At 37.2% G+C, this 12,240-nt stretch overlaps 1 protein-coding gene across 1 annotated transcript; it reads right to left on the bottom strand.

Annotated features, from left to right (window-relative positions):
* Nucleotides 1–8,257: 8,257 nt before the first annotated feature.
* Nucleotides 8,258–11,373, bottom strand: LOC122520459. The gene is made up of 3 exons (XM_043640520.1): nucleotides 10,848–11,373; nucleotides 9,141–10,764; nucleotides 8,258–8,975 (listed from the first exon to the last, which is right to left on the bottom strand). The coding sequence occupies exons 1-3, from the start codon at nucleotides 11,371–11,373 to the stop codon at nucleotides 8,258–8,260; spliced, it is 2,868 nt and encodes a 955-aa protein (XP_043496455.1).
* Nucleotides 11,374–12,240: the final 867 nt, after the last annotated feature.

Raw genomic sequence — 12,240 nt, 5'->3', positions numbered from 1 at the left:
TTCTTTTTTTTTAGATAATCTATAGTTTTAAATACTTAGGATTAGCTTTAGATTTTAGAGCATATATGAGCTTTAAAATGACATATTAAAACTTTTAAAAATTGCTAGTTTTCGAGTAATTGAATTTTTTTGATATATCTCCTTCTTTTTTTTTAAAACCCTATATACTTTAAATACTTAAGTTTCAAATCAGGTAGTGGAGTATTAAAAGCTTAATGACAATGTTTAACATTTTAGAATTTGTTATTTTTCGAGTTATTAAAGTTTTTGTGTAAAGAGTAATTTTATTTTTTAGACACCCTATGTATTTTAAATACTATTGCTTAACATCATGTTGTTGGGCATTAAAAGAGCTTTAAAATGGCTTTTTTAAAACATTGTTGAACCACCGGCGCCTTGTATCGGTACTCCGGTGGTTTTCTTGTCGTTGAAAATGCACTTATAGAGTAGATTAGGAATGAGGGTAGGTGAAAATAAATTAAAATATATTTTTCGAGTCCAGTCAGTACTAATAAGTACGATTTATTTGGCTCGTTGCAGGAAAAGCCTTTTGGCATAAAAACCCTGGTTGAAAATACAGTTGTTGCTGATGTGTCGCTGGCTTGCCTATCGGCAGCTATCGCTGACGATGTTAATCCAAAGGCAGAATATAATTCTGACCACGTGGCCTTCTTCTCTTGTTCCTTTGTTCCGCTGATGTAATAGTAGCGCAGGAGTGTAGTTCTCTTCGAAGTGATCGCTAGCAGGTCTCGTGGTAGAATCATGTTGAAGCGTGAAAGCACGAGCTTTTATAAAAAACCCGTAGAAACCGTAGCTGTCGATGCATATGATTGGACTAATAGAAATAGTGGGAGAACGCGTGCCAGGCGACACAAGCGCCCTGCACGGAGTTTGATGCGCTCCTTCAGTACACCGTAACTAAGATGTTTTTTGTCCCTATATCTCGGCGATTATCGATACGTCTCGAGATGTCTCGAAACGATTCCCACTCACTCGCTTGCGTAGGATTACGCAACACACCGCCCCCCTTGAACGGGCACTGTTCAACACGCTGCACACACACTTACATATACATTGGCAAATACATTCATTTAAATGCATACATTCAAATAACAAGATATTACAGATGAATTAAACATAAATAATAATTACTTCTACTAACTCTCAATTCAAAATTTTTATGCATCGTACAGCAAAGGAGAAAGACGTTTAATACCGCGTTTTAAAAGACCGTTGGCGGTTTTCACAGTTACCACGCGTGCTATACCGTCGGAATTTTTATGTACTTCCGTAACGCGTCCTAAAGGCCATTTAAGAGGTGGGGAGTTATCTTCGCGGAGAATGACTAACATACCCGGGCTTATGTCGTCGGTTGTACCTTTGTGCCACTTTTTTCTAACTGTCTGTTCATTTAAGTATTCCTTGTTTCAACGGTTCCAAAAATGTTGTTTCATCTGCTGGACATATTGCCATTGTGATAGACGTCCAGATGGTATATCCTGATAATCATCTTCTGGTAAACTCGTCAATGATTCACGAATTAAAAAATGGCCAGGTGTGAGAGCACGAAGATAATTTGGATCACTAGACAAGGGAGTGATAGGACGGGAATTAAGGATTGCCTCTATTTCTAAAAAATAGGTTAATAACGCTTCGTTTCCTAATAAAGTATCGCCGATAATTCGTATTAGATGGTGTTTAAATGATTTTACCGCCGCCTTCAATTCATTTGCGGAATCTACAAACTTAGTCGAGTTGTCGGAATATATATCCAAACATTTAACACGGAGTGCATAATGTATGTAAGGCTGATAAAAATATTATCGCGTTCGTACTCGTAAAGCAACATGCTCCTTGCTAGTCTATCTCTAACTCTTAGTATTCCCAGACAATCTATGAAAGGGTTAAATACGGAAAATGATGCACAAACCTCTTTTCTGGATTTGATACAAATTTAATCATAATTAATTCCGTTTTCTTTTATTTTCTTTTTGTGAGAGTTGTATGCGAACCTGACGCAATAAATTATTATCCGCATTAGTTTCACGAAGAAAGAATAACGCCTAAATAGTTCGGATGGAGCGTTTAATTTCGCGTGCGTTGTAATCCTTTTCATTTTGGGAAATTTGATTGATTTCAATCGACTATGTGACCAATTTGATTCCAGCTTGCGCGATAATGACCGTTCTAGCGCGTGTAATGCTTGCAATACGTTCGCGTAAGAATCGCCTAATTGATGATTCTCTTCCTAAAATGGCAATCTTATTATCTATCTACGCGTTTCATCTCGTCGCGTATTGTTTCTAGAATGGATTTCGCATAACCTTTATTCATGCGGCCGAATATTATTCTCCGCTATCTCCTCACTTTTCTAAAATTTCTCCCACTGTTAGTGCAATTCTAAAGTAGCGGCATGACAATTAACGCTCTGTGGAATACGCGTTGTCCCTGCGTTCATCACGAGCCATCCTAATACTGTTTTTTGCGCCACTAGGCCTTCAATAAACCGAATAGTCTGACCTGCACGCCATAATGAAATAAAGATTTCGCTCCCGAGAATCGTGTCAATATTTGCAGTTCATGAAATTCGAGATCTGCCAATTGGATTTCCGCCGGTATAATTAATTCTTCTCGCGGACTTCTTTGCGAGGGCAACTGATTCATTACAGTGGGTAGCAAAAATTTCAACTTTACCGCGTAATTCTCTGTTCGCGTTTTCCTAGTCAATACACCATCTGACTGATTTATTTTCGATTTGACTTAATCCAAATATCGGTACATCCATGTCTTGTTTGAATATTCGCAGAAGATTCGCGAACCGGCTTTTTAAGAAGTGTGCTTCGGAGTCCGACTCCAAGAGTATACGTTATTCGTGCAACCTACTGCCGTAATCTAACAAGTGCACCACTGCAGGTGTATGCGAGTGATAGAGCTTTACGTGTGCAGATTGCACTCCGATACCTTCTAGATGCAATAAATCGTGATGCCCGTCATTGCACTTTCTGCAATGACTCTTCTTGTACATAATCTTGATGACTCGCTTATAAACAATTCAAACATAATTTGGCATTAACCACAGGACCTCTGCAATCCTCAGGCTCGGCCCAATGTAACAGCTCACAACACTCCGATAAGTATATTAAACGCAAGTGTAGCTTTACGTGTGCACGCAGCACTCCGATGCCTTATGGATGCAGTAACTCGTGGTGCCCGCCGTTACACTTTCTGCAACGGCCTCTCCTGCATGCGTAAACACGATGACCAGCTTTTAAGCAATTTAAACATAGTTGGGCCTTAGTCACGATCTTTTTGCGCTCTTCAGGCTCGGCCTTAAGTAACAGCTCGCACTCCGATGTGTAATGTTTATCGCGACATATGCCACACGAGATAGGTGCACGAGCGGAATATATTTGAACTGATTGTCTTCTTTGGTCGATACTCGCGGCCAATTTCGCGGACTGTTAACACGCGGCTCGTTATGCATCGACTCCCTAGAACGACGATGATTCCTATCAGGTTTTGGCGACGATTTCTCTCCATTATGTTCAATTCTTCTAATCCTATCGGTTGGTTGAGCGATTAATAGCGCCTTTCCTCTCTCGCGTAAAAAAACCACAAACTCTTCTACCGTAGGTAATGTGTCTCGAGATCGCTGTTCCTCCCATCGGAGGCGAGTAGCCGAATTTACTCGCGAGAGATGCGCGGAAATGGCAAACTGATCGACGAACGACTTTTTAGTTGCTAATAACGATCCATAATTCGCATTCAACGCATCGGACGCGGCGATTAATGACTCGGGGAAGTCATCGTTAATCGGAGGGCCTTCCAAAATGGCCTGCACGTGCTTATTAATTAATATTAGCGGATCGTTGTAATAGTCGGTCAATGTCTTCCACGCTATGGGATAATTATCTGCGGTAATTTCGAGCGCACGTATCTTCTCAGCGGCCGGTCCCGATAAACATGATTTTAGATAGCTAAACTTTTGTATATCCCGAAGTTCAGAATTCTTTCCTATCACCGATTGGAACGCATCCACAAAACTCGGCCATTCTTCGTGTTGCCCGTCGAACCGAGGCAACTGCACCGCTGGTATCCTATAATTATTTTCTATGGACGGTCACTATGCCCGTATGAGAAGTCAAACTCGCGGCCGGTGAATTTGTACTTTGAACGCTAATTGTTTCGAATCTTTCTACTACTAACTCGGCTTCGGCTTTGATCTCGAAAGCGATTTCTAAATTTGAGTTGATCTCCTCAAATAATGCTTCTTCGATATTTTCAGGCGGTGCTTCTAATATTTCCTTTAGTAACACTATATCTTTATCGAGTTCGATGATTCTAACCTTAAAGTTTTTAATATCAAGTGGATTTGCGCGATCTACTTCACTTAGTAATTTTTGAACTTGTTCAATTCTCCTTTTAATGTGACCGTATCTCAATGTAACGCGTTCGACCTCACTACGCGATTTAGTCGAACGAGGCATTTTCACGACAAAGGCGGAAGGTTAAAGAGAAAAGAGGGGGAACTAAAATTTCGAGAAAACGTTAACTTAAGAAATCCTTTTTCAAAAACTCACGTGAATCCTCTCGACTAATAAGTGTCTCGTGTGTCGTACTCACAGTCTCGAATAAAGGCAGCTTCTAGGCTTGTAGCGATGACTCACCGCTTCTTTATGCTTGATCGGAAATATTCCGTTGCCTCTCTCTTTTCAGCTTGTAACGATGACTAACAGCTTCTTTGTTGCTCGATCGGAAGTTTTCCGTTGCCTCTTTCTCTTCAGCTTGTAGCGGACTGCTTGCACAATGGATGCCGGACGAAGTGGGGAGGAAGCTCCCGCTCCGGCTCGAAGGACCAAATTTTAATGTTGAACGACCGACGCCTTGTATCGGTACTCCGGTGGTTTTCTTGTCGTTGAAAATGCACTTATAGGTGGATTAGGAATGAGGGTAGGTGAAAATAAATTAAAATATATTTTTCGAGTCCAGTCAGTACTAATAAGTACGATTTATTTGGCTCGTTGCAGGGAAAAGCCTTTCGGCATAAAAACCCTGGTTGAAAATACAGTTGTTGCTGATGTGTCGCTGGCTTACCTATCGGCAGCTATCGCTGATGATGTTAATCCAAAGGCAGAATATAATTCTGACCACGTAGCCTTCTTCTCTTGTTCCTTTGTTCCGCTGATGTAATAGTAGCGCAGGAGTGTAGTTCTCTTCGAAGTGATCGCTAGCAGGACTCGTGGTAGAATCATGTTGAAGCGTGAGAGCACGAGCTTTTATAAAAAACCCGTAGAAACCGTAGCTGTCGATGCATATGATTGGACTAATAGAAATAGTGGGAGAACGCGTGCCAGGCGACACAAGCGCCCTGCACGGAGTTTGATGCGCTCCTTCAGTACACCGTAACTAAGATGTTTTTTGTCCCTATATCTCGGCAATTATCGATACGTCTCGAGATGTCTCGAAACGATTCCCACTCACTCGCTTGCGTAGGATTACGCAACAAACATTTAGATATAAGTTAGTCTTTGAGAAATTAAAGTTTATGTCTAAGATACTTTCTTTTTTTGTAGGAAAACCTATAAGTTTTAAATACTTAAGATTAGCATAAGATTTTATAGCATTTAAAGAGCATAAAAATGAACATATTAAAACATTTTAAAATTGCATGTTTCGAGTAATTGAAGTTTTTGTGTACAGATTCCTCCTTTTTTTTAAAAAACCCTATATATTTTAAATACTTAAGTTTTAAATCAGGTTGTAGAGCATTAAAAGATCTTTAAAATGACCATGTTTAACATATTACAATTTGTTTGTTTTCGAGATAGTAAAGTTTTTGTGTACAAAGTACTTCTTTTTTTTAGACACCTTATGTATTTTAAATACTTTGCTTATCATCATGTTTTTGGGCATTAAAAAAGCTTTAAAATGGCTATTTTAAAACATTTTAAAATAATTTAGTACTTGCGAAATGAAAGTTTATGTGTACAGATTCTTTCTTATTTTTTAGTAAACTTTCTAGTTTTAAATACTTAAGTAAGGCATATGATTTTAGAGTATTTAAAGAGCTTTAAAATTACAATATTAAAATATTTTAAAAATAGCTAGTTTTCGAGTAATTGAAGTTTTTGTGTACAGATAATTCTTTTTTTTTAAAAACCCTATATATTTTTAATACTATAGTTTAAATCAGGTTGCAGAGCGTTAAGAGAGCTTTAAAATGACCATGTTATAACATTTTAGAATTTGTTATTTTTCGAGTTATTAAAGTTTTTGTAAAGAAAGTAATTCCTTTTTTTTAGACACCCTATGTATTTAAATACTTTTGCTTAAAATCATGTTGTTGGGCATTAAAAGAGCTTTAAACTGGCTTTTTTAAAACATTTTGAAATAAGTCAGCCTTTGAGAAAATAAAGTTTATTTGTACAGCTTCTTTCTTTTTTTTTAGAAAACCTATAAGTTTTAAATACTTAAGATTAGCTGAAGATTTTAGAGCATTTAATGAGCTTTAAAATGACAATATTAAAACATTTTAAAAATTGCTAGTTTTCGAGTAAATGAGGTTTTTGTGTACAGATTCCTTCTTTTTTTAAAAAACCCTATATACTTTAAATACTCAGGTTTTAAATCATGTTGTAGAGTATTAAAAGAGCTTTAAAATGGCAATGTTGTAGGATGTTTAAATTATAAAAAACAGTGAGGAGTGCGATCAGAAGTAACAATTTATTTTATAACACTAATACTTGATTATACCGTAGCTGGACTTACACTGAACTCGGTCCGAAACGAAACACTTCTCTTTTATACTCTCTTATCGCCATAGAAACCCCCCGGTCCCTCTCGAATATTCATCTATTATCTACGAGAAACAGCGAGTGGTTTCCATGCGACGAAACATGAAACGCATTTCTCACGTGGTATCGCCTAAACAAACGTATGCCGGATAATCTCGAAGAGGAAGTTTCTTTTCTTTATTTCCTATCCTTCACTCGGCCATTCTGAAAATTTTGTTCGTCCTCGAACAATACATACATACAGGATTTTATTGAAAACGAATGTTCCCTCTCCGAATAGAACATTACAGAACATATATGCATTCTACATTGAACATTACAGAACATGCATACATACTACATTGAAATTTTCACACACACGCTCGTTATCGGATATATCACTCTCACTCTCACTGTCGACATATCACCTTCTTTACTAATCCACGGTTTCATATAATCGGCTGCTGTGGATGTTTGCAACGGACCTTCATGCTCTCCAACTCTTCGTACTAAATAACGATTGTTACGCATTTCTTTTATTATCGTATACGGTCCTAAAAACTTATTCGCTAACTTCAGGCCTGGTCCTTGTTGCATACACTTTATTGCAACCAAATCTCCGTCGCGATAAACCCTAGCTTCGATCTTTTTTTATTAAACGTTTTGCGATTTTCCCTCTGTACTTTACTAATACTTTCTTTCGCACGCTCTCGTAGTTCATTACGCTCATCCTCAAACATACTAATCAATTCTGATTCTATCATTTCTTTTATCTGCAAATCTTCTTTAAAACGGGGTTTTGTTCCGAACAATAATTGAAATGGAGACATACCAATACTCCTATGTAAAGTTATATTCAAAAACTGTTGAGCCGTATCTAAATATTTATACCATTCTTCTTTCGATGTATCAGATAATTTTGTTAACAGTGGTATTAATGTTCGGTTAACACGCTCTACTTGTCCGTTTGCTCTCGGCACACCAGTCGTAATAAGAGAATGTACAATGCGTTCTTCAGTGCAATAGTTTTTAAATTCGGCAGAGGTAAACGCAGTTCCTCTGTCGGAAATAATACGCCGTGGGTTGCCAAAAATCGCAGCTTGTTTTCGCAGTCTCATTACTACTTCAGACGAACTAGTACTTTTTGTTGAATAAAGCCAGGTAGACTTTGAGAAAGCATCTACAACTACAAATATGTGTCGATAACTCTTCTTTGTAGAAGGCAGCGGTCCTAGATGGTCTATGTGATAGGTATCAAGGGGCACTTCCCCTTTATCTATGGGATTCAGATATCCTTCTTTTCTACCTTGTTTACTTTCGGCTAATATACACGCAACACAGTTTCGAATAACATTTTCTATTTTCATTTTAACATTTGGAATCCAATAATCTTTTCGAATTAAGGCCTCTGTTTTACTTACAGAAAAATGACCAACCTCATGCGCTTGACGAATTATTTGTAAACACATCTGTTTCGGAACTACTTATTTAAAATCATCATCAACTTCTTTGAACAACAAATCTCCTCGCATTTCGTATCCATTAATTTTTCCGTCTTTAGTTAAATCTATTATTTTTTGTACATCACTATCGCTCCGCTGAGCCTGTCTTAAGCGATTCATTAATCCATTTTTACTTTCTTCAATAATCATACAAGATGGTAACGGCTGACGACTTAAAGCATCTACATGCACCATATTTTTTCCTGGACGATGCTCGATAACATAATTAAAATCTTGTAAAAAGAAAACCCACCTAGCAATTCGCACGCATAAATCTTTTTTTCTCATCGTAAGAGCAAAAGCGCGACAATCCGTAATAATTTTAAAAGAAATTCCCAATAGGTAAACTCTAAATTTCTTAAGCGCTTTAATTATTGCAAGTACTTCCAACTCGTAACTTCTGTATTTCTTTTCTGCCGGTGTAGTCTTACCACTAGCATAAAAAATAGGGTGCCACGCGTTATCTTTCTCGCTCTTTTGTAACAATATCGCTCCATACCCATGCATACTCGCGTCAGTGTGTAACTGTGTCTCTGCACCAACCCTATACAAACTCAACACCGGTTTCTCGACTAATATTTCTTTCAATTGAATGAATGCGTTCTCTTGTTCCTCACCAAACGTAAACTTAGCATCCAATTTCAACAAATCTGTCAACGGTCTAGCTATTAACGAATAATGTGGTATAAATTTCCTAAAGTAGCCACTTAGACCTAAAAAACTTTGAACCTGTCGAATGTTCGTTGGCGTGGGAAAATTTTTAACAGCCTCAGTCTTACGTTCAGATGGTCGTATCCTTCCATTCTCTATTATATGGCCTAGAAATTCGACCCTACTTTGTAAAAAGGAACACTTCTTCCAGTTTATCTGCAAACCTGCTTGACTAGCAGTATCTAACACGATTTTCAATCTTTCTAATCCGTCATCACTATTAATTGATGGTATAATCAAATCATCTAAATATGTTAATACTATTTTCTGGCGAGTCAAATCTCTAAAAACTGCATTTATATATTTTTGAAATACGGATGGCGAATTACAAAGTCCAAAAGGAACTTTTAAAAATTCATAGTGTCCATCAGGAACTATAAACGCGGTGTATTTTCGACTTTCTTCTTCTATCGACACGTGAAAGAATCCATTCTTTAAATCAAGAGTACTAAAGTAATTAGCGCCCTGCAACTGATCTAACTGATCTTCTATAAGAGGCAAAGGATAACGATCTTTAACTATCTTTTGATTTAATTTTCTATAATCAACACACAATCTAAATGAACCGTCTCGTTTTTCCACTAAAACTATCGGACTTGCATATTCAGAAAGAGATGGTTGTACGATACCTTCTTCCATCCACTCTTGTATCTGTTGATTTACAATATCTTTTTGGGATTGGGAAAGCCGTCTCGCCCTTTGATATACCGGTTCGTTATCCTTAACTACGATAGACATTTTAACACCGATATCTTTTGTTTTCCTAGGATTATAATCAGCAACTAAATTCTTAATTTCTTGTTGACATTTAACATCGTTTACATGATCTACTTCTATTTCCAGAGACTTTTCAATAAGATCTATTTTAAATATTTCTGAGCGATCTAAATCGTTACCTGCTTTCGGTGTAATAATAGCGTTTCCGTCTTTAATTGCTACATCGACCGTACTGAGAAAATCGATTCCTAATATCAACTTTTGACTCATAACTGTATTCGGTACTACACGCATTAGAACTACATATAAATTATTGTCAATTGTTAACCGTGCATAGTATTCACCTATTGTTGTATTTGTGCCTCCACCTACACCACTAAATTTCAATTCTCTATCCATTAACCGTGGAGATCCTAACTCTATGTATTGATCAAAACGCATAAGACATATATCGCTACCTGTATCAATCAATGCCTTGATGCAACAATTATTCACTCGAACGTCAATAACGCACTTCTTTTCTTGAATTCTAAATGTGTTTAAACTTTCTTTTACTACGGGATATTTCTTCGGACAATTCGATGCAATGTGTCCTCGCTCTTTGCAATTGTAGCACGTTGGTCCTTCCTTCTTCTTTGGACAACTATCAGCCATATGGTCAAATGATCCACAAATAAAACAACTTCTTGTCTGCTTCGTAGATTTCCACCCTCCTGTATTCCAATTCTTCATGTTGTAAGGTCTTCTAACGAATCTCGTATCACCCGGAATTCGATTCTTTTCCTGCAAGGTCACTCCTTCGAAAGCTTCTAGGATATCTGCCTTCGTTCGTAACCTATTTATCTTAGCTTGGTTTTTAAGATTTGCATCTGGAATACCTTCGATGATATAATCTACAATTTCATCTTCATGAATCGGAACTTTGTTTCCGAGTATCACCTTGTTGTGAACGTACTCACGAAATGACTCATCTTTTCTCCAAACACGCTCTTCAAAAATTTTTCGTAGAACTATACGATTTGCCGATGACAAAATGTGCTTCTTAAATCGGCTAGCAATTCCTCAATGGGTATTGTGACATAATCTGATTTTGAATAGAACCATTCAAGTGCCTTCTCTTTTAATCTCATGCTGATTAACATACGCACTTGATTATCGTTGAGACTATATGTTGCTCGTAACATTCTCAGCTGTCTTTCCCAATTTTCGTATTCACCCATTTCTCCCTTAAAAACATTCAAAAGGTCAGCAACAAGCCTTATATCAACCCTTTCTCTAAAATCTGGATTACTGTAACTTTGTTCTTGCGTTTCAACCAATTGTCGTCGCTCTGTACTAATACTTGCACCGCGAAGACTTCTAACCAATTCTAACTCACGTCGTACGAGTTTCAATTCTTCCTCCAGTAAATGCTTATCATTTCTTCTAACTTCTTCTTCGCAATTATCATTCAAAAATCTCCCTACATCTTCAGCATCAGGGAATCTTACTTCTTCACACACAACGCGTGGAGCTGTATTTGTTACGTTCTTCTGAGCCCACGCTTCCGACGGATCAACTTCTCTCAACCGTTGTATTAATTCGGTTTTCGTTCCTGAAGTGCTACATCCTAATTCTTTGCACTTCTCCTTGAGTTCAGCAATCGTAGTGTTATTCTGTGACTTCGACATCTTATAAATCTTTTCAACGAACCGACAAACCAAAAACTGTGTCCAACCTCGATCTTTAATACAGGATTAACCAACGCTGTATAACTTACACGAGGGTGCTACACACTACTTCACACGACACGAAAATTGACAAAATATGCCCAACCTCGATCTTTAATACAGACTTAACCAACGCTGTATAACTTACACGAGGATGCTACACACTACTTCGCGCAACACGAAAATACAACACCAGCAATTACAAAAATTACACTCACTCACGGCTTACTTTTTACTCAATCCCGGCTGAGCCCCCAAAATTTGCAGGATGTTTAAATTATAAAAAATAGTGAGGAGTGTGATCAGAAGTAACAATTTATTAATATAACACTAATACTTGATTATACCGTAGCTGGACTTACACTGAACTCGGTCCGAACGAAACTCTTCTCTTTTATACCCTCTTATCGCCCAAGAAACCCCCCGGTCCCTCTCGAATATTCATCTATTTATCTACGAGAAACATCGAGTGGTTTCCATGCGACGAAACATGAAACGCATTTCTCACGTGGTATCGCCTAAACAAACGAATGCCGGATAATCTCAAAGAGAAAGTTTCTTTTCTTTATTTCCTATCCATCAATGTTATAATATTAAAAAATTTGTTAGTTTTTAAGTTAATAAAGTTTTTGTGTACAAATTTCTTCTTTTTTTAAAAAACCCTAGATATTTTAAATACTTAAGTTTTCAATCAGATTTTGGAGCATTAAAAGAGTTTAAAAATTACCATATAATAAAATTTTAAATTGCTAGTTTTCGAGTAATTGAAGTTTTTTTGTATATACTCCTTCTTTTTTTTTAAAAACCCTATATATTTTTAATACTTTA

Source organism: Polistes fuscatus, unplaced genomic scaffold (assembly GCF_010416935.1).
Source record: "Polistes fuscatus isolate 324 unplaced genomic scaffold, CU_Pfus_HIC Scaffold36, whole genome shotgun sequence".
NCBI classification, from domain to species: domain Eukaryota; kingdom Metazoa; phylum Arthropoda; class Insecta; order Hymenoptera; family Vespidae; genus Polistes; species Polistes fuscatus.
Note: the sequence above shows the minus strand (reverse complement) of the source record. Positions and strands in the feature narration are given on the sequence as shown.

Bases quoted from the DNA above. Each gene is read 5' to 3' on its own strand.
- LOC122520459 (XM_043640520.1), bottom strand. From the start codon at position 11,373: ATGTCGAAGTCACAGAATAACACTACGATTGCTGAACTCAAGGAGAAG. The intron at 10,765-10,847 runs GTATGTTAATCA...ATACCCATTGAG, and splicing joins TCTCAACGATAATCAAGTGC to GAATTGCTAGCCGATTTAAG. The intron at 8,976-9,140 runs AAACTGGAAGAA...TCTAAGTGGCTA, and splicing joins AGTCAAGCAGGTTTGCAGAT to CTTTAGGAAATTTATACCAC.